Source organism: Mercenaria mercenaria, chromosome 1, assembly GCF_021730395.1.
Source record: "Mercenaria mercenaria strain notata chromosome 1, MADL_Memer_1, whole genome shotgun sequence".
Lineage (NCBI taxonomy): Eukaryota > Metazoa > Mollusca > Bivalvia > Venerida > Veneridae > Mercenaria > Mercenaria mercenaria.
The window spans coordinates 35,116,183-35,139,156 of record NC_069361.1 but is presented as its reverse complement, the minus strand read 5'-3'; the positions used below and the strand labels follow the sequence as shown (position 1 = coordinate 35,139,156).

The window sequence follows — 22,974 nt, the reverse complement described above, 5'->3', positions numbered from 1 at the left end:
ACCTTGATGAAATCTAGGCCGAGATCGAAAATGGGTCATCTGGGATCAAAAAGTAGGTCACTAGGTCAAATCAAAGAAAAACCTTGTGTATGCAATAGAGGCTGTACTTTTCAATTAATCTTCATGAATTTTGGTCAGAATGATTGCCTTGGTGAATTCTAGGCCGATTTCGAAAATGGGTCATCTGGGGTCAAAAACTAGGTCACTAGGTCAAATCAAAGAAAAACCTTGTGTATGTGATAGTGGCTGTATTTTTCAATTAATCTTCATGAATTTTGGTTAGAATGATTGCCTTGATGAAATCTAGTTCAAGTTCGAATATGGGTCATCTGGGGTCAAAAACTAGGTCACTAGGTCAAATCAAAGAAAAAGCTTGTATATGCGATAGAGGCTGTATTTTTCAATTGATCTTCATGAAATTTGGTCAGAATAATTGCATTGTTTAAATCTAGGTCAAGTTCGAAAATGGGTCATCTGGGATCAAAAATTAGGTCACTAGGTCAAATCAAAGAAAAACTTTGTGTATGCAATAGAGGCTATATGTTTCAACTGATCTTCCTGAAATTAAGTCAGAATGATTGCCTTGATGAAATCTAGGTCAAATTTGAATATGGGTTATCTTGGGTCAAAAAGTAGGTCACTAGGTCAAATCAAAGAAAAACCTTGTGTATGCGATAGAGGCTGTATTTTTCAATTGATCTTCATGAAATTTGGTCAGAATGATAGCCTTGATGAAATCTAGTTTAAGTTTGAATATGGGTCATCTGGGGTCAAAACCTAGGTCACTAGGTCAAATCACAGAAAATACTTACTTATACGCAAGATTTTTGCTTCAATTTTAATGATGATTGGTCAGAATATTTTTTTCCATGAAATCACTAGGTCAAACATGTTTACACTGTTATGTTGTGTTATGGTGTGTTTTTCAGGTGAGCGACCTAGGGCCATCTTGGCCCTCTTGTTAGAGTTATGGCCCCTGAAATAGTCAAAAATACACATTTTCACCTTGTGATGCACCTAGCTCAAAAAGTTTTTAATATAAATGGTTGAAAACGTGCATAAGTCTTTATCATGATATAAACTTGTACACCTCTAATTTTTTGGCTGGCTCCACCCCCTGTTTTTAAAGTTATGGCCCCTGAAATAGTAAAAAAATGCACCTTTTCACCTAATTATGTGCCTAGCTCAAAAAGTATCAGATGTAAATTCAGGAAACCTTGCTGGAGTCTTTATCGTGATGTGAACTTGCACACTTGGCATTTCTCTTGGGAATCTTAGCTTTTATTACAGAGTTATGGCCCGTGAAATAACCAAATTAGTGGATTTTTTGTTTGTGATGCTCATAACTCAAAATGTAAAGGGCCTAGAATAATGAATCCTTTTCAAAAAATGATTGTTGAGGCTATACCCCATTAAGACTGCAAAAGTTTGAATTATTGGCCCTCATTTATGACAAATGTACCAGTGGGGGGCACACCCTGTGTCCTACAGACACATTCTAGTTCTCTTACGTGGCTAAAAGAACAATAGAGAGAACAAAAGAGAAGCCACATAAGTATCCATATGTAGGAACGTCCGTCCGTCCGTAAACTTTTGCTTGGGACCACTCTAGAGGTCACATTTTTTGTGGGATCTTTATGAAAGTTGGTCAGAATGTTCATCTTGATGATATCTAGGTCATGTTCGAAACTGGGTCACGTGCCATCAAAAACTAGGTCAGTAGGTCTAAAAAAAGAAAAACCTTGTGACCTCTCTAGAGGCCATATATTTCACAAGATCTTCATGAAAGTTGGTCAGAATTTTCACCTTGATGATATCTAGGTCAGGTTCGAAACTGGGTCACATGCCATCAAAAACTAGGTCAGTAGGTCAAATAATAGAAAAACCTTGTGACCTCTCTAAAGACCATATTTTTCATGGGATCTGTATGAAAACTGGTCTGAATGTTCATCTTGATGATATCTAGGTCAGATTCGAAACTGGGTCACGTGCTGTCAAAAACTAGGTCAGTAGGTCTAAAAATAGAAAAACCATGTGACCTCTCTAGAGGCCATATATTTCATGAGATCTTCATGAAAATTGGTCAGAATGTTCACCTTGATGATATCTAGGTCAAGTTTGAAAACCTTTGCCTTAAAAACTAGGTCAGTAGATCAATAATAGAAACATTGGACCTCTCTAAGGCCATATTTTTCATGGGATCTGTATGAAAGTTGGTCTGAATGTTCATCTTGATGATATCTAGGTCAGTTCGAAACTGGGTCACTGCCGTCAAAAACTAGTCAGTAGGTCTAAATAATAGAAAAACCTTGTGACCTCTCTAAAGGCCATATTTTTCATGGATCTTATGAAAATTGGTCATGAATGTTCATCTTGATGATATCTAGGTCAGATTCGAAACGGGTCACGTGCGGTCAAAAACTAGGTCAGTAGGTCTAAAAATAGAAAAACCTTGTGACCTCTCTAGAGGCCATACTTGTGGATGGATCTCCATAAAAATTGGTCAGAATGTTCATCTTGATGATATCTAGGTCAGATTCGAAAGTGGGTCACGTGCTGTCAAAGAGTAGGTCAGTAGGTCAAATAATGAAAAACGTTGTGACCTCTCTAGAGGCCATATTTTTCATGGGATCTGTATGAAAGTTGGTCTGAATGTTTATCTTGATGATATATAGTTCAAGTTTGAAACTGGGTCAACTGCGATCAAAAACTATGTCAGTAGGTCTTAAAATAGAAAAACCTTGTGACCTCTCTAGAGGCCATACCCTTGAATGGATCTTCATGAAAATTGGTCAGAATGTTTACCTTGATGATATCTAGGTCAAGTTTAAAACTGGGTCACGTGCCTTAAAAAACTAGGTCAGTAGGTCAAATAATATAAAAACCTTGTAACCTCTCTAAAGGCCATACTTTTCATGGGATCTGTATGAAAGTTGGTCTGAATGTTCATCTTGATGATATCTAGGTCAGCTTTGAAACTGGGTCAACTGCGGTCAAAAACTAGGTCAGTAGGTCTAAAATTAGAAAAATCTTTTGACCTCTCTAGAGACCATATTTTTCAATGGAACTTCATGAAAATTGATCTGATTGTTCACCTTGATGATATCTAGATCAGTTCGAAACTGGGTCACGTGCGGTCATAAACTAGGCCAGTAGGTATAAAAATAGAAAAACCTTGTGACCTCTCTAGAGGCCATGTTTTTCATGAGATCTTCATGGAAATTAGTGAGAATGTTCACCTTGATGATATCTAGGTCAAGTTCAAAACAGGGTCACGTACCTTCGAAAACTAGGTCAATAGGTCAAATAATAAAAAACCTTGTGACCTCTCTAGAGGCCATATTTTTCAATGGATCTTCATGAAAATTGGTCAGAATTTTTATCTTGATAATATCTAGGTCAAGTTCAAAACTGGGTCACATGAGCTCAAAAACTAGGTCACTATGTCAAATAATAGAAAAAACGACGTCATACTCAAAACTGGGTAATGTGGGAACAGGTGAGCGATTCAGGACCATCATGGTCCTCCTATATTTTTGCTCATCCTTGCTTTCTTACTGCCGACGCCATATTCGCAATTTCTTAGAAGAGGAGATCATTCTAGCATACTAATAATGGCATGGTTCGGGTATTATCGCTGACTTGCATTAGCGGTGTTGTCATAATTCACCACCCTGATAAAATATATTAGTGTAAACATAATGATCGGAAGATGGTTTCTTGGCATTTTCGGCGATTTCAAGGGTTTTAAAACGATAGAAATTAAAATCAAATCGTTTTTTAACGACAGGTTTTGGAATTTAATTCGTTATTGATGAAAATATTTTCGTTATAACGATAAAACAATGCTTATCTGGAGCCCTGAAACTAGGCACAAGATGGAAGTACTAGTGAATCATGGTATTTTGGGTTTTGCAACAAAGATAGGAAAAGGAAACTGTTAGTTGTGTTGTTTCTCGTCATTTTAATTGACTGCGGTAACTATTTGTTTCTTTTGGTCAGCTTTTTAGCTTGACTTTTCGAAGAAAAGTAGAGCTATTGCACTCGCCCCGGCATCGGTGTCGGCGTCGGTTAAAGTTTTTTATAAAGTCAAATATCTCTGTTACTATCAAAGCTATTGACATGAAACTTAAAAATAGTTGTTTACTATCAAAGTCTACACCAGGAGAAACAATCCCCATAACTCTGATTGAATTTTCACATAATTATGCCCCTTTTTAACTTAGAATTTTTTAAAAAAGATTTGATAAAGTCAAATATCTCTGTTACTATGAAAGCTTTTTACTTGAAACTCAAAAGAGTTGTTTACAATCAAAGTCTACACCAGGAGACACAATTCCCATAACTCTGGTTTGAATTTTGACAGAATTATGCCCCTTTTTAACTTAGTATTTTTGGTTAAAGATTTCGATAAAGACAAATATCTCTGTTACTATCAAAGCTTTTGACTTGAAACTTAAAATACTTATTTACCATCACAGTCTACACCGGGAGAAACAATCCCCGTAACTCTGATTTGAATTTTGACAGAATTATGCCCCTTTTTAACTTAAAATTTTTTGTTAAAAAAGTCAAATATTTCTGTTAATATTAAAGCTTTTGACTTGAAACTCTAAATAGTTATTTACTATCAAAGTCTTCACCAGGAGACACAATTCTCATAACTCGATTATAATTTTTACAGAGTTATGTCCCTTTTTAACTTGGAATTTTTTTACTGGCAAAGCTCTAATTCAGAGTCAAGCACTGAGAAAAGTCGAGCGCGCTGTCTTACGGACAGCTCTTGTTGTAACATTTTGGTACTGCTTAACAACTTAAAACATATAATATAAAATGACCACGTTTTCTGTAGTTCAAATGATTTATACCATTGTCGATAATTGGTCAAGAACATGTTCCAAATTTTGTAATCTGGCTAAAAAACCATGACGTCACACATTTACATCACATATCGAAAAAGTAAACAAGAGGGCCATGATGGCCCTATATCGCTCACCAGATCATGACCAGCAGATGGTCCCTATTGATTTTGAGGCCATTAGGTCAGAGGTCAAGGTCACTTTGACACGGAACAGTTAAATAGTTTCCGGATGATAACTCAAGAATGCTTGTGCCTAGGATCATGAAAGTTGATAGAGAGGTTGGTCATAACCAGCAGATGACCACTATTGATTTTGAGGTCAGTAGGTGAAAGGTCAAGATCACAGTGACCTGAAACAGTTTTAACGGTTTCTGGATAATAAGTCAAGAACGCTAGGGCCTAGGATCATGAAAGTTGATAGGAAGGTTGATCATGGCCAGCAGATGACCACTATTGATTTAGAGGCCATTAGGTCAAAGTCACAGTGACCAGGAACATTTAAACAGTTTCAGGATGATATCTCAAGAATGCTTGTGCCTAGGATCTTGAAACTTGATAGGGAGGTTGGTCATGACCAGCAGATGACTTCTATTGAATTTGAGGTCAGTAGGTCAAAGGTCAAGGTCACAGTGGCCCGAAACTTTTAAACGATTTCCGGATGATAACTCAAGAATGCTTGGGTCTAGGATGAAAGTTGATAGGGAGGTTGGTCATGACTAGCAGATGACCTCTGTTGATTTTGAGGTCAGTAGGTCAAAAGTTAAAGTGACCCGGAACAGTTAAACCCTTTCCGGACAATAACTTGAGAATGCTTGGGCCTAGGATCACGAAACTTGATAGGAAGGCCCAGCAGTTGACCTCTGTTGATTTTGAGGCCAGTAGGTCAATTGTCAAGTGACCTAGAACAGTTAAACTGTTTCAGAACAATAACTTGAGAATGCTTGGGCTTAGGATCAAGGAAGTTAATAGGGAGGTTGATCATTACCAGCAGATGACCCCTATTGATTTTGAGGTCAGTAGGTCAAAGGTCAAGGTCACATTGACCCAGAATAGTAGAACTTTGGTCAACAGTGGCCAAATAATATCTGTTCCTTGTGCACTTACTGAATGCATCAAGGGGAGCATTTTGTGTTTCACAAGCTCTTGTTATTGATTTGAGGTAATGCAGTAAGTCAGACATCCAGTGCACTGTGACCAAAAAATTACTGACACCCCCTCGGTAGCCTAGTGGTAGAGCGTCCACTTCGAGTGCGGGAGGTCGTGGGTTCAATCCCCGGCCACATTATACCAGAGAGGTAAAATATGGTACTAGTAGCTTCCTCGCTTGGCACTCAGTATTAAGAGGGTAGTGCTAGGACTGGTCAGCACGGTGTCAGTATAATGTGACTGGGTGGGGTATCATGTCACATGTCTATGGCGTGATATTCCAGTGAGGCAGCACTATAAAGTTGGGCATGGTGCTCACTGCTACAAGTAGACACAGTCGTTTATATGACTGAAAAAGTTGTTGAAAAAGACGTTAAACCCGAACACACACACACAAATGATTTCTGTTCCTTGTGCAGTTACTGAATGCATCAAAGAGGGCATTCGTGTTTGACGAGCTCTTTCCCGTTTATTACCTCAATTTTTTTTCACTGGTATATAAACCATCTGTATTGCAGGATAAATGTGGAAGTGTTGTTGACAAGTATGTTGAATATGACCTGGTTATTGTCAGCCTAGATGCCCTTCTCCTGAAACGACAGGCCTTTAGACATATTCTTATCAACAGTGGGATTCAGGTACGCCTGTTGCAAGTAAAATGCATTCAGACAGATTATAATTATTATTTGGATACAGGTAAGCCAGCTTTAGGTGACAGGCATTCAGACATATAATAATCAACATTGGTATACAGGTAAGGCAGCTGCAGGCAACAGGCATTTACATATATTATGATCAAAATTGGGATGCAGGTAAGCCAGATCCAGAAGACAGGCTTTTAGACATATAATAATCAGCATTGGTATACAGGTAAACAAGCTGCAGGCAACAGGCATTTACATATATTATAAATAAAATTGGGATGCAGGTAAGCCAGGCCCAGAAGACAGGCTTTTAGACATGTAATAATCAACATTAATATACAGGTAAGTCAGCTGTAGGCAACAGGCATTTACATATATATTATGATCAAAATTGGGATGCAGGTAAGCCAGGCTCAAAAGACAGGCTTTTAGACATATAATAATCAACATTAATACACAGGTAAGCTAGCTGCAGGCAACAGGCATTTAAATATAATAATGAAAATTTGGATATTAGTAAGACAGGTCTAGAAGACGGGCTTTTAGACATATTCTGATCAAAAGTGGGGTACAGGTAAGCTAGCTCCATGTAATTGCGAAGTTTATTTATTTGAATAAGCATACAAACTCAAAAAACATAGAATTTATATGATCATTTGTTTAAAGTACAGTAGCCTTTTTGGCCTAGTCGTTAAAGTTGCTAACTTTCAATAAATTACCAATCACTACAATAATGATAAATCAAAGTTTTTATTGTTTCATGTTTTGAAAAATAAATAATAAAATGCTGATTTTTGTTTTCAGTCTCACTGGAAGTTTTGCTTGGTGCTTTTAATCAGTGAAGCCATCATCAAGCTCCTGAATCAGCCTGTCACTGAAGATACAAAGCAGTGGAAGTCTGACAGTGTCATCTATTCGGCTCTGGAATTTGATCTGTATTGGAACTTCTTAACATCAGCTATTGGTAACTCAGCTACTGTCTGTTTATATAGTGAAACCTGCTAATTATGCCACCCTTCAAAGAAGGAGGGGAATATTGTTTTGCAGACGTTGGTCGGTCTGATGGTCGGTCGGTGGGTCTGTAGACCAATCTGTTTCAGGATGATAACTCAAGAACGCTTTGACCTAGGATTATGAAAGTTGATAGGATGGTTGATCATGACCAGCAGATGACCCTTATTTATTTTGAGATCAGTAGTTTAAAGTTCAAGGTCACAGTGACCAAGAACAGTTAAATGGTTTCCGGATGATAACTCAAGAACGCTTGGGCCTAGGATCATGAAAGTTGACAGGGAGGTTGATCATGACCAGCAGATGACCCCTGTTGATTTTGAGGTCAGTTGGCCAAAGGGTAAGGACACAGGGACCTGGAACAGTAAAACCATTTCCAGACGATTACTTGAGAATGCTTGGGCTAATGAATCTGAAACTTAATAGGGAGGTTGATCATGACCAGCAGATGATCCCTATTGATTTTGAGGTCAGTAGATCAATGGTCAAGGTCACAGTGACCTGGAACAGTTAAAATGTGTCCGGAGGATAACTTGAGAATAGGGCCTAGGATCACGAAAGTTAGTAGGGGGGTTTATCATGACCAGCAGATGACCCCTATTGATTTTGAGGTAAGTAGGTCTGTGGTCAAGGTCACAGTGACCTGGAACAGTTAAAATATGTCCAGACAATAACTTGAGAATGCCAGGACCTAGGATCATGAAATATAATGGGGAGGTTTATCATGACCAACAGATGACTGACCCCTAGTGATTTTGAGGTCAATAGGTCAAAGGTCAAGTTCACTTTGCCCAAGTACAGTAGAACTGTTGTGCACAGTGACCAAATAATTTCTGTTTCTTGTGCAATTACTGAATGGAGCATTTCGTGTTTTACGAGCTCTTGTTTCAAGTTGTCTTAAGCAACTGCCTGCCTTCTCTCTTTTTTGGCAGCTTAAGACAGATTTTAATATTTTAAACTTGAAGTTATTGTAACAGTTTCGTAACAGACATATTCAGAGTCATAATAGTAGGTTATTTATAGAAAAAAGTTCGTAAGTTCAGTTAATGTCTCTCAAGACTGAGAAATGACTTGAAACACTATTAACCTTGATTGATAATCTTTAACTTTCTCCTCTGAACTAACATGTTAACTTTATGTCTTTGCATAAAGTCATTCATTCTTTATCTCTGACTCGTGTTGTGCAGTGTTCAGCTGTTATAGAGTAAAAAAAAAACACCACAGATACAGGGTTGTGCCATACACTTCCTTAAATTGTGTATGATAAGCAAAGATTGTATGTTCAGTATGAATTCTATTTTATTCAATTCAGTCACTCGTGTACTTACTGTGTAACAGACTTCTTAAATTGCTTTTGATTTCAGAACTGTTTTGTTTCCTGTTTGTTGTATTAATGTGTGTATTGGTATGGAAAAACATCACAGGGGAGCACAAGGACCAGTGGCCAAGGTATGTCTTAAATTATGCCTTAAATAGTTACTTTCATTGTGCATAAGGAGATCTAAATGGGGTTCTGAAACTGATTGGTTAAGGTCATTGAACTCAAGTTCACTTGATCCTCATTACGTCAGCTCAAGCCTTTCCAGGGTACAGATTTTTGTGTGTGTGAGGAATGCATTCATTTGGCTTGTGGAAGATCAGTGGTTCTGCCCTGGTACAGTCTGGCATGTGGAAGGTCAGTGGTTCTGCCCTGGTACAGTCTGGCATGTGGAAGATAGTGATTCTACCCAGGTAGAGTCTGGCGTGTGGAAGGTCAGTGGTTCTGCCCTGGTACAGTCTGGCATGTGGAAGATCAGTGGTTCTGCCCTGGTACAGTCTGGCATGTGGAAGGTCAGTGGTTCTACCCAGGTACAGTCTGGCATGTGGAAGATCAGTGGTTCTACCCAGGTACAGTCTGGCATGTGGAAGGTCAGTGGTTCTACCCAGGTACAGTCTGGCATGTGGAAGGTCAGTGGTTCTACCCAGGTACAGTCTGGCATGTGGAAGATCAGTGGTTCTACCCAGGTACAGTCTTGCGTGTGGAAGGTCAGTGGTTCTGCCCTGGTACAGTCTTGCGTGTGGAAGATCAGTGGTTCTACCCAGGTACAGTCTGGCATGTGGAAGATCAGTGGTTCTACCCAGGTACAGTCTTGCGCGTGGAAGGTCAGTGGTTCTGCCCTGGTACAGTCTGGCATGTGGAAGGTCAGTGGTTCTACCCAAGTACAGTCTGGCATGTGGAAGGTCAGTGGTTCTACCCTGGTACAGTCTGGGGTGTGGAAGGTCAGTGGTTCTACCCAGGTACAGTCTGTGTCTGTATTATGTCTTGAGGGACTTCTTGGGTCTTCCTCTACCAAAGCAACTGTAAAACTTTACATTAAACAAAATAGAAATTCTGTTTTTGGTTATGGTGGAAATCTAAGAGCATTGTGGCAGTCATCTCTTGGGGTTGATGCTTGTTATGATGGCATTGTCACGGGCTGCTTCGGTAGAGCTTATTACATGCTGCTATTTGTGCAGACATTTGTCTATACGTAGCAACATATTTGTTTCTGGACTCTACTGGCAAAAGGACTGTATTGATAATACATAATGTATCATAGATACATGTATTTAATCTTTAATCTTTAACAACAACAATGTATATGTGTTTACTACTTGTTGTAGTGATGGCAAGTGCAATATCAATAAAGTAAATTCTAACACGACCCAATTTGTTTTCCTGTTAAACAAGAAGGCTGAAAACTGTGTGTTATTACTCAACTATTCATTTTTCTGACGTCACAATTATTACATCATAGCGTTAGATGGCATAGCTGTGCGCTGGAAAAGAAATCAGCAGAAGTCAGACAAATACTTGATGGATATCGAAATAATATATCTCAAACAGTGATTTGCTCATGAATAAAATCCTTGCCTTTTAGATGCGTATTATCATATCACTCGGGCTGCACCCTCATGATATAATTCCTTCACAACAATGATTTTATTCAATGGCAAATTACTGTTTTGGATATATTATTTCTTAAACATCGCATGTTAATGAAATAGGCATATCATGTAAAACAATACAATACACATTTATGGTGAAATGAGAATGTTTACTATTACAATAATATTATATCAGTTACAAACTAAGCATCTTTTATGTTTAGGGTACAATGACTAAAATATAAAACTAACGTGTAATAATTATGAATATATATCATATATATACATATTTTATCTAAATGTGTTTACTACTTTCTGTAGCGATAGCAATTGCAATGATCCATCGCTTTATTTTATTTTAGTGATGTGGGTGACAGGTTAGTATAGTGTTACAGAACGTAAAACGGGATTATATAGGACAATATAAGGGATCAAATTTTAGTAGATTTGGCCAGGAGTTTGATTGTACTTAGTAATATGCTGGACTTGTAATAATAATTGAGATATTTCCCTTTAATGGTAAGATTTATGAAAAGGATAGAATATAAAAAAAAACAACAGACTGAATGAATATAATGTTTTATAACTGTTTTCTTTAATACAAAATTGATAGTAAATATTTGACCCTACGACAGCCTCACAACTTGATTAATAATACACTGAGGCCAAATATGGTTGATTATGATTAGTTGCATGTAACAAAATTTGTTGATCTGGATTTCTGTTGAGTGCAAATCTAAAGGTACTTAACCCAAAATACACGTACACATTAAAAATGATACTGTTTCTATATTTGTGATGAGATATTTAAGGTTGGGGTTTATCGGTAGGTAGTAGGGAGGGGAAAATAAAAGTTTATTTTAGACATCATGTTCTACTGAGGTGGCCTCCTATTTTTGAGATAATGCATGAAGTGTCACCTGGTACTGTAAAATCATTTAATTTCATGGACATGAAATTTTGAGGTTTTGGTCAAAACGGCAATTTCATAGGGATGTGAATTCATGGATTCAACTATTGAACATAAATGTGATTTGAACATAGTGAAATTTATTTGAGTCACTCTAGTCACTTTGCTTAGGTCCCAGTCTAGAAGGTGGCATCTCAGAAGACAACGATCTTTCTATCGATTCATTGGTATTCATAATTAGCGTGGGTGCATCACGTGATCGCCCACTGCTGGGGTGGGGGCAACTTGCATTTGCAATCACAAGTTGTTGTGGCGGTTTGGACCCCACCTATGTGTGTTGTTTATATGCAGACATATGTCCGGTGTATATTTTCTATATATTCGTCATATAAAATAAATGACATTTCCACTGCATATGCCTTGTATTGATTATATCACACATATGAACCAGTAACCAGACTAGTGCCTTGTCGTTTTGAAGGTAGTGGTATCTGTGACAGGAAGGGATTCAAATGTGATTTGAACGTAGTGAAATTTATTTGAGTCACTCTAGTCACTTCGCTTAGGTCCCAGTCTAGAAGGTGGCATCTCGGACGACAACGATCTTTCTATTGATTCGTTGGTATTCGTAATTAGCGTGGGTGCATCACGTGATCACCCACTGCTGATAACGGAAACATTGCCGCAGCTTTTTAATTTTGAACAAGAATTTGTCCTTCCTTCTCCCCAGCCACCACTTTAAAATTGGCAAATTGTTAAGATTATTGTGTCTTAGTCTTGTGTTATATTTTGCTCGAGCGTAGGCTTACATGCCACGCCTTAAGTGTTTACTTTTAGTCTAGTCGTTTATTTACTTGATGGTAGTATAATATGAGTTTACATTGTCTAGTCTCCTTATTTCCTTGATTTTTGATAACATGTTATACTTTTACATTGCGGTGGCGGTTTGGACCCCACCTATGTGTGATGTTTATATGCAGACATATGTCCGGTGTATATTTTCTATATTTGCGTCATATAAAATAAATGACATTTCCACTGCATATGCCTTGTATTGATTATATCACACATATGAACCAGTAACCAGACTAGTGCCTTGTCTTATTTGAAGGTAGTGGTATCTGTGACAGGAAGGGATTCAAAATTAATGGGAATTTTACTTGTTCATTGGGAATTAATTTCGTGCATTGACAGAATCATGAAATCCACGAAAATTAATCCCCCAAGAATATTAATGATTTCACAGTATGTGTTTTACTTAGCACCAGTATGAAATATGTTTGTTATTTTTTATGCTTCCCTTCCTTGCAGGCTGGACAGTGTTTAAAATCAATAATTTGAAAATATTCATACCATTTCTTGATAATGTCGTATAAAAATAATCATGCATATTTACATTCTTAGTCTAGTTTTACAACTTCAGTTCTGCGATGGAATGAGTATCTTTAACATATATAATCATATATAGTGTCAAGTAGCAAAGATGAATTCTTGTTTTATTTAGCATGCAGGAGTGTGCATGTGGACTGATGTTATCTAGTCTAGGGAAGGTCCTGGTCCTACCAGCCGTTCTTTGGGGTTTGAACTACAGTGTACTGTACACATGGTTGTGCACTCTTTTCACCATTGCTGCAAACATTCAGGCAGTCAGAGGTAAATTTGTTTATCTTGATAACTTGCAATTTTGGTTGGATATCAATCATTTTTTTGAGTTCCCAAATTTTCAAACGATGTCTACATAACTACAGTTCAAGGAATTATTTTGGTACTTGTAGGATACTGAAGCAACCATCTGGCTTGCTTGTATTGTAGAACATCAAGGATTCTACTCTGTAGCCTGCTCTACCGTCTCACTACAGAGGTAGCCATCTGGCTTGCTTGTGTTGTAGAACATTAAGGACTCTTCTCTGTAGCCTACTCTACCGCCTCCTTACTGAGGCAGCAATTGGGTTTGCTTGTATTGTAGAACATCAGTGATTCTACTCTGTAGACTGCTGGTGCCTGGCTTGCTTGTATTGTAGAACATCAGTGGAACTACCCTGTAGCCTGCTGGTGCCTGGCTTGCTTGTATTGTAGAGCATCAGTGATACTACTATGTAGCCTGCCTGGCTTGCTTGTATTGTAGAACATCAGTGATACTACCCTGTAGCCTGCTGGTGCCTGGCTTGCTTGTATTGTAGAACATCAGTGATACTACTATGTAGCCTGCTGGTGCCTGGCTTGCTTGTATTGTAGAACATCAGTGATACTACCTTGTAGCCTGCTGGTGCCTGGCTTGTTTGTATTGTAGAACATCAGTGATACTACCTTGTAGCCTGCTGGTGCCTGGCTTGTTTGTATTGTAGAACATCTGTGATTCTACCCTGTAGCCTGCTGGTGCCTGGCTTGCTTTTATTGTAGAACATCTGTGATTCTACCCTATAGCCTGCTGGTGCCTGGCTTGCTTGTGTTGTAGAACATCAGTGATACTTCCCTGTGGTGCCTGGTGATACTACCCTGTAGACTGCTGGTGCCTGGCTTGTTTGTATTGTAGAACAACAGTGATACTACCCTGTAGACTGCTGGTGCCTGGCTTGCTTGTATTGTAGAACAGCAGTGATGTTACTATTTAGCCTGCTGCCTTTAGAGCTAGGTTGTCTCTATTCAGAGGTGGTCTTAAACACAGGTTTGACTGTATTATAGAACATCAGTGATACTACTTGTAGCCTGCTGGTGCCTGAAAGAAGGGCATCTTTGAACTTCTTTCAACATTTAATCCTGGGAAAAAAGATATTTTTGAGATGTTAAAAGATATTGAGGTTGAACAAAATTTTCTTTGGGACACTTAAGAGTTACCCTTGTCTGATTGACTAGGTAGGAACATAAAATATGGCCACTTTTGTTTAAACAAGCTTTTCCTTTGATTTGAGCAAGTGACCTAGTTTATCAGCCTACATGACCCAGTGTCAAACTTGGCTTAGGCATCATCAAGATAAGCATTCTGACCAGATTGGGTCATAAATGTGGCCTTTAGGGTCTTAACAAGATTTTCCTTTGATTTGACCTAGTGACCAAGTTTCTGACACTACATGAAACAGTTTCGAACTTTGCTTGGAGATCTTTAAGTTTAACATTCTGTGCATGTGTGTATCAGATCATAGCATAAATGCCAGCTATATTTCTTTGCCATTCCTCAACACAAACCCATTCGGCTGGGGATATAAATTCATCAGTTTGCTTGTTCTGTAGATATATATAAATTGTGGGATCTTTTAAAGTGCTCATGGTGAGCTAATGTGATCATGCTGTGTCCGTCGCTGTTGTGCATCCATCTGTCGTCAACAGTTGTGTTTAAAAGTCACCTCCTAGAAAACCACTGAATGGAATTTTATGAAACTTGGCGTGGATGTTCTTAGATGGTCCTCGACCAAAGTTGAAATGAAAAATCTTTAAACGACATCTCCTCTTAAAACAATCGATGGTCCATGGTCGCTTTTCCCTATATGTATATAGTGGAAATTAAAAAAAACTTTCATTTGTGAAACTGCTGGCCCAATTTTAATATAATTTTACACAAATGGTTCTTGTGTGACCCTCTACGAAGAATGTTCAAATTATTTTGTTCAGTCAAAAAACATGGTTGCCTATGTATATAGTGTAAAGTAAAAGAATCTTCTTGTGTGAAACTGCTAGCCCGATTTTAAAGTAATTTTACACAGATGTCTCTTGTGTGACCCTCTTCCAAGATTGTTCAAATTATTTTGATTAGTCAAAAAACATGGTTGCCAGAGGGCATTAGCCCAATTTTAAAATAATTTCACACAAGTTGTCCTTTTGTAACCTTCTAAAAATATAGTTAATATTTTTTCTGATTCGTCAATAAACAAGGTCACCTGAGAGAGGATGATCACTTTTCATCAACAATTTCTTTAAACAACATCTCCTGCAAAATCACTGAATGGAATTTGATGCTCAAATGGTTATGGTTCATTGAACAAATGGTTTTTGGGTTATAAATAAGTTTTCAGCTATCAGACTTTAAAAGTTTTTTCCCCTAGAACTTTGATATTTGGCATGTGGTATAAGGGTTTAACTCTCTACCATGCTTGTCTGAATTGTTGCCTTAAGGTAAAAAATGGAAATGCCCCTGTGTGTGACATATATTTAATATAGGCTAGTATATAAGAAACTTTGATCTTCCCTGAATCAATAATAGCTAGAGCCTTGATATTTGACATGCGAAATCAGAGTTGTACTGACTACCGTAATATTTCAAGTCATTGCCCTGGGTTCAAAAATATGTATACTTATATATAATATAGGTGAACATAGAAGAAACCTAACACGCTGTACTTGTACCATTACGTTATACAAACACACTAGAAGCCCTGTACTCAAGCGAGCACTTTAGGGTCGATGGCAGTCTTGTTAAAAATTTTTGACGCCTTTGAAAATTCACAAATTAAAATAACTTTGTCTCAAAAACCGTTATATATATTGTTTTTAAACCTTGTAGCATGATTGTGCTTAGGATTGTTGTTTGGCAAACAAAAGTTCTGGCCTTTTATTTAGTCAAAAGTATGCATTAAGCACATAAAAGTTTATGTTCCATGTATCTAAAAAAACTATATGACATTGAGTCATAGACATTTGAGGATTGTTATATATTATGTAAAATTATGCAACTGGTGTTTGGTTTGTGATTTCAGTCAGACCAGAGCTATGGTCCTTGACTTAGTTAAAAATAAACATAAAATGCTTAAACATTTGTGTTCCATATATATTAAAGATTGTTTCACATGGAGTCATGAAACCACATACAGCTACAGGGAGTAGGGGCAGCAGTGACCTATGGGCACACATCTAATTTATTATTAAATGAATCTTCTTAATAAATGGCTTATACCTCCTCAGTATTGATAAAGGTAGGACAAATACCTTCTCTGATAATAGTGACTTTACATTACCATGAATAAACTTAAAAACAAACACAAAAAAGTTGCTACTTTAGAGTTATTTATTACTGCTTTGTTTCAGTTTTGTGTCCCATGTGGAATGTTTTGGCAGTGACAGTGTGTATCCTACTGGGACATTTTTCCACATATGGAGCCCGTGATTTGTTACTGCGTGCGAAATCTGCAATCACATGACATGTAGTGAAAAAAATTGATTGTGACAGTGACATGATTATGTTGTCTTAATCAACATTGTACTGGATAAACAGCTGACATTGTACTAGATAAAGAGCAGACATTGTACTGACATTGTACAGTATCAAGAGCTGTCATTGGCCTGGATAAAGAGCTGACATTGTATTGAAAAAAGGTAGTGATATTTTCCTGGATAAAGAGTTGACATTGGCTTAGATAAAGAGCTGACCTTGTATTGAAAAAATAAGTTACATTGGCCGGATAAAGAGCCGTCATTTGCCTGGATAAAGAGCTGACATTGTATTGAAAAAAAAGTGACATTGGCCTGGATAAAGAGCTGACATTGGCCCGGATAAAGAGCTGACATTGTATTGAAAAATAGAAGTGACATTGGCCTGGATAAAAAGCTGATATTGGCCTGGATAAAGAGCTGACATTGTATTGATGAAAGGAAGTGGCACTGGCCTTGATAAAGAGCTGGCATTGGCCTGGATAAAGAGCTGACATTGTATAGAAAAAAGAAATGACATCATACTGGATAAAGAGCTACTATTTGCTTGGATAAAGAGCCAACATTAGCCTGGACAAAGAGCTGAAATTGGCCTGGATAAAGAGCTGACGTTGTATTGAATAAAGAGCTGACATTGGCTTGGATAAAGAGCACATATATTGCTTGATAAAGAGCTGAAATTGTACTAGATAAAAAGCTGATGCCAGGGATTTTTTTACTTTATAAGCTGACTCTGGTAAATGGAGTCTGTCCCCAGCTGAAAAAGTATGCTTTTTCCCAAAATAAAGGCAAAAATTCTCCAAAATCATTTGACAAAAAAATAGATTTCATATTCAAAAATTGCATCGGAAAACCGTAATATAAACATTATCTTTTAAGACACCAACAAATATTTCTTGCTGCAGAAGAAACGCAGTGCACTACTTACCTTGTGATGACACCATTGATAAAAATTTAATTGTCCACATTCATTGAAATTTGTAAACTTCATGTAAACTTGATGAATAGTTCGCGACTAGAAATCTTAGGATATGGAAGATGCAAATGCTGATTTTTAGCTCGACTATACGAAGTATAAGGAGAGCTATCCTACTCGCCCCGGCGTCGGCGTAGGCGTCTTTCCGCGTCCCCACCTTGGTTAAAGTTTTGGTGCACTTTCTCTTTTTTCAACTTATCTCTGTAATTACTTGATGGATTTGATTCAAACTTGAAATACTTATTCCTCATCATCATCCACATCATCTGACATAAGGGCCATAACTCTGGCACCAATATTTCATGAATTATCCCCCCTTTTCACTTAGATTTTCAGGTTAAAGTTTTGATGCACTTAATTCACTCTATCTCTGTTATTACTTAATGGATTTGATTCAAACTTAAAATAGTTGTTCAACATCATCACCCACATCATATGACACAAGGTGCATAACTCTGGCACCATTTTTTCATGAATTATTCCCCCTTTTTGACTTAGAATTTCAGGTTAAAGTTTTGGTGCACTTTCACTCTACCTCTTTTATTACTGAATGAATTTGATTCTAACTTAAAATAGATGTTCAGCATCATCACCAACATCATATGACACAAGATGCATAACTCTGGCACAATTTTTCATGAATTATTCCCCTTTTTACTTAGAATTTCCGGTTAAAGTTTTATGCACTTTCACTCTATCTCTGTTATTACTGAATGGATCTGATTCAAACTTAAACAATTGTTCAACATCATTACCCTTATCATATGACACAAGGTGCATAACTCTGACACCAATTTTTCGTGAATTATTTCCCCTTTTTACTTAGAATTTTAGGTTAAAGTTTTGATGCACTTTTACTCTGTCTCTGTTATTACTGAATGGATTTGATTCAAACTTAAAATAAGTGTTCAACATCATCACCCACACCATATGACGCAAGGTGCATAACTCTGGCACAAATTTTTCATTAATTATTCCCCCTTTTTACTTAGAATTTTAGGTTAAAGTTTTGATGCACTTTCACTCTGTCTCTTGTTATTACTGAATGGATTTGATTCAAACTTAAAATAGTTGTTCAGCATCATCGCCCACACTATATGACACAAGCTGCATAACTCTGGCACCAATATTTAATGAATTATGCCCCTTTTTGCTAGGATATACTTATATAGTGTTTTGATACATTTTATCTTTACCTCTCTTATTACTTTAAGTTGATATTTTTGATATAGACTCAGGCTATTGTGCAATATCTTCATCCACAATTGGAGTCATTCTCCAGTGACAGCTCTAGTTTCTTCAGATGTGCCCAGTTTCACTATCCAGCATCGAAATAGTCGAGCGCGCTGTCTCCTGTGACAGCTCGTTATATTATTGAAATCATGCATGTTAAAGTTGCAGGGTTAGCATTAAAGCGATGTATTTCCCTGGATGACGGACAATACAGGGACATTACAGGGCATTCACAGGAAATACTGGGAAATACAATTCAGACCAATATTTTATCCTTAAGTTTAGATAAGTTATACCACCTAGATTATTTTTATAAATCCATGTGTTAATAACATTAAGGCGTTTCAGTGACAGTACATGATATACTCACTAGTTGGTAGGGATCAGCGACAATAATACACAATGCATCAGGCACTTGTTGAACTTGTAACTAATAACACCTGTTCATATTATGTCAGTAAGTCATTACATATTTCAATTTATTTCTAGCTGACCAGAGCACAAAGTGCTCAAGGTGAGCTATTGTGACTGCTCATTGTCCGGCGTCTGTCATGCGTTGTGCGTCAACATTTGCCTTGTGAACACTCTAGAGGCCACATTTGTGGCCCAATCTTTATGAAACTTGGTCAGAATATTAGTCTTGATGATCTCTAGGTCAAGATTGAAACTGGGTCATGTGTGGTCAAAAGCTAGGTCAGTAGTCCAGATCAAAGGAAAGCTTGTGAACACTAGTGGCCACATTTCAAGTTTGAAATTCATTAAAATTAGTCAGAATGTTTTTTTCTAGGTCAAGTTTGAATCTGGGTCATGTGGGGTAAAAAACTAGGTCACCCGGTCCAATCAAAGTGCTTTTTAACAGTCTAGAGGCCACAGTTGTGACTCAGTCTTTATGAAACTTGGTTAGAATGTTAGTCTTGATGATCTTAAGGCCATGTTTGAATCTGGGTCATGTTGGGTCAAAAACTAGGTTAGTAGGCCAGATCAAAGGAAAAGCTTTTGAACACTCCGGAGGCCACAATTTTGACTCAATCTTTATGAAATTATGTCATAATGTGTGTCTTGATGATTCCTAGGTCAAATTCGAAATTGAGTCATATGGGGTCAAAAACAAGGTCAGTAGGCCAGATTAAAGGAAAGACTTGTGAACACTCTGGAGGCCACGGTTGTGACATAATTTTTATGAAACTTGGTCAGAATGTTTGTCTTCATGATCTAGGTCTAGTTTTGATCTGGGTCATTTGGCGTAAAAAACTAGGCCACATGGTCAAATCAAAGGAAAAACTTGTGAACACTCTAAAGTCAACAGTTGTGACTCAATCCATATGAAACTTGGTCAGAAGGTTTTGTCTTGATTATCTTTAGGTAGAATTCAAAACTGGGTCATTTGGGGTCAAAAACTAGGTGAGTAGGCCAGATAAACTCTGGTTAGCAATATTGGGCCACCATGGCCCTCTTGTTCTTTTTATGCATATTGCTTTTCTAAGCACATGTATGTTTTCTTAATCACCCAATGGGTTTGAGCCTCACCCCGGGCGTTGAATACTTCATGTGAGGAAGCCATCCAGCTGGCTTACGGAAGGTCGGTGGTTCTACCCAGGTGCCCGCACGTGATGACATAATGCACGGAGGGGCACCTGGGGTCTTCCTTCACCATCAAAGCTGGAAAGTCGCCATATGACCTATAATTGTGTCGGTGCGACGTTAAACCAAACCAAACAAAACAAAATATAATCACCCCAGGTTGACATCTCTACATATTTTATTATCATCTGAATATAGAATAATGACATTGTGTCTCAAGATTTGTGTCAGCTGACAACCATTATCTTTCTTCCATAACTGTCATACTCTTTACAAGGACATAGACACTTATAACTCGAATCATTCTTATACAGGTTTAATCTCTTTTACAGCTTATACTTTTTGAGTCGCCATATGACCTATCATGTGTCAGTGCAACGTTAAATAAAAAAAACAAAAAAACCCCAACTTTTTTGTGTTGATACTGTTTACTACTGATTATCATAGCCGGCTGAAAAACGCTGAGTCTAATGATGGGTCATAATAAATGATTCAGCTTTAAAATCATTACAACAAAGATTTTCCTGCTAAAATAAGATAGATATGTAAGTTAGTTCTGTATGGAATTTTTGTTAGCCTGTCAAGTACCTTGTCAGTGTAAAATTGTTGGAGAACCAGTCATGCGCATATTATTTTTTTAGTTATGCTTATGTTTTTGATAGATGATAGATTTTCCACCACTTTGTGTAAGGAATGTTTTTCCTTTGGCAACCGTTCCATTTATATGTTTGATAAAAAATAACATTTCATTTTTAGATTACCTGAGCCAAAGGCTCATGGTGAGCTTTTGTGACCGTTCAATGTCCGTCGTGTGTTGTGCGACGTGCATTGTGTGTCGTGCGTCTGTCAACATTTTCTAAAAAAATCTTCTTCTTGAAAACAAGAATTACACCAAACTTCACAGGAATGATCCTTGGGGTGGCCCCCTTTCAAAATTATTCAAAGAATTGAATTCCATGCAGAATTCTGGCTGCCATGGCAACCGAAAGGAAAAACTTTAAAAATCTTCTTGTTCAAAACTGCAGGGCGTGGAGCCTTGATATTTGGTATGTTACATTATCTTATGGTCCTCTATGAAAATTGTTCAAATTGTGCTCCTGGGGTGAATAGAGGCCCCGCCCCGGGGGTCCCAAATTTTACATAGACTTGTATAGGAAAAACTTTGAAAATCTTTTTGTCTGAAACCGCAAGACCTAGGCCTTTGATCTTTGGTATGAAGCATTGCCTTGTGGTTCTCAACCAAAATTGTTAAAATTATGCCCATTGGGTGAAAAGAGGTCCCGCCCCGGGGGATCCCAAGTTTTACATAGACATATATAGGAAAAATTTAAAAATCTTCTTGTCTAAAAGTTCAAGGCCTAGGCCTTTGATATTTGGTATGTAGCATTTCCTAGTGCATCTCTAACAAGATTGTTCAAATTATGACCCTGGGATGAAAAGAGGCCCCGCCATGAGGTTTATTTGTTATATGAATTATATAGAAATAAATACTTCAAACATTATCAGATTATATTTTCTAGACTGTTTAATTATAATTACCTGATGACCCTAAGCAATTAGGAGTCACTTGACTGTGACCTTGACCTGCTGACCTAGTTTCTTGTTTTTTAAGATACAACCATGAAATTGGATGACATGTACAGTTTTGCACACCAATCTTAAAACTGACTTTCAGTGACCATGAATGTGACCTACTGAGCTACTTTATAATTTATCATCATTTTGCCATTTGAAACATGTGGCTAATATTAACTCAGGTGAGTGATTCAGGTTCATGATAATCAGGGTCATCTTGACCCTCTTGTTATACTTTTTCAATAAAAAATGTTAAACTCTTCTCTTTTTTTTTCTTTATAAAAAGGCACCCTTTGATGTTTACATCAAGGATTTTCATGTAGAAAATTGTACATTAATAATTGAAAACTCAGAAAGGCGTGTGGAGTATTGATATTTCTTTATTGAATGAACAACTTGTTAAAGTGAAAATGTTAAGTATTTAAGATCTAGTGTATATGTTTGTTCTTTTCTAAGTATTGCTTTTAGCTTGCCTGTGTTTGTGACCGCTCTGTGTCATTTGTAGTTTGTTGTCAGTCATCGACAATTTGACTGTTAACATTATAGAGGTCATAATTTTGGCCCAATCTTGATGAAACTTGGTCAGAATGTTACCCTAAATATATAATCTTGGGCGAGTTATTAGTGGGTCATCTGGGGTCAAAAACTAGGTCACCAGGTCAAATTAAAGGAAAAGCTTGTTAACACTCTAGAGACCACATTTATGAAAATATTGCTATGATCGAACAGCCTACCAAGCTTGACATTTAAGGTTAAAAGTCAGTAATTCAAATCCTTCTTTGTTTCATATAAAAACGACAACTTCAGGTCGTCTTTACGTATCTTTAGAGAACATCACTTTTTCCTACACCTATTTTTCATGAGAGTTCTATCACAAACTAACGAAAAAATGAAAGGAAAATAGGGGGTTATGTAGTTCCTAGTGAAATGCCAGTTAGTTGTGGTCTGCTACCCTAAAATGGCGCATATTTGCTCTCGCCCGCGCAATAAA

General features: G+C 37.4%; 1 protein-coding gene across 1 annotated transcript; it reads left to right on the top strand.

The window, feature by feature from the left end:
* The first annotated feature begins 3,878 nt into the window (after window positions 1-3,878).
* LOC123542461 (protein ARV1-like) lies at window positions 3,879-22,245 on the top strand. Its single transcript, XM_053539910.1, has 6 exons — window positions 3,879-3,884; window positions 6,427-6,645; window positions 7,456-7,615; window positions 9,027-9,111; window positions 12,984-13,132; window positions 16,496-22,245. Exons 1-6 carry the CDS (start codon window positions 3,879-3,881, stop codon window positions 16,606-16,608), a joined length of 732 nt encoding a protein of 243 aa, XP_053395885.1. The 3' UTR covers window positions 16,609-22,245.
* The last annotated feature ends 729 nt before the right edge of the window (window positions 22,246-22,974 follow it).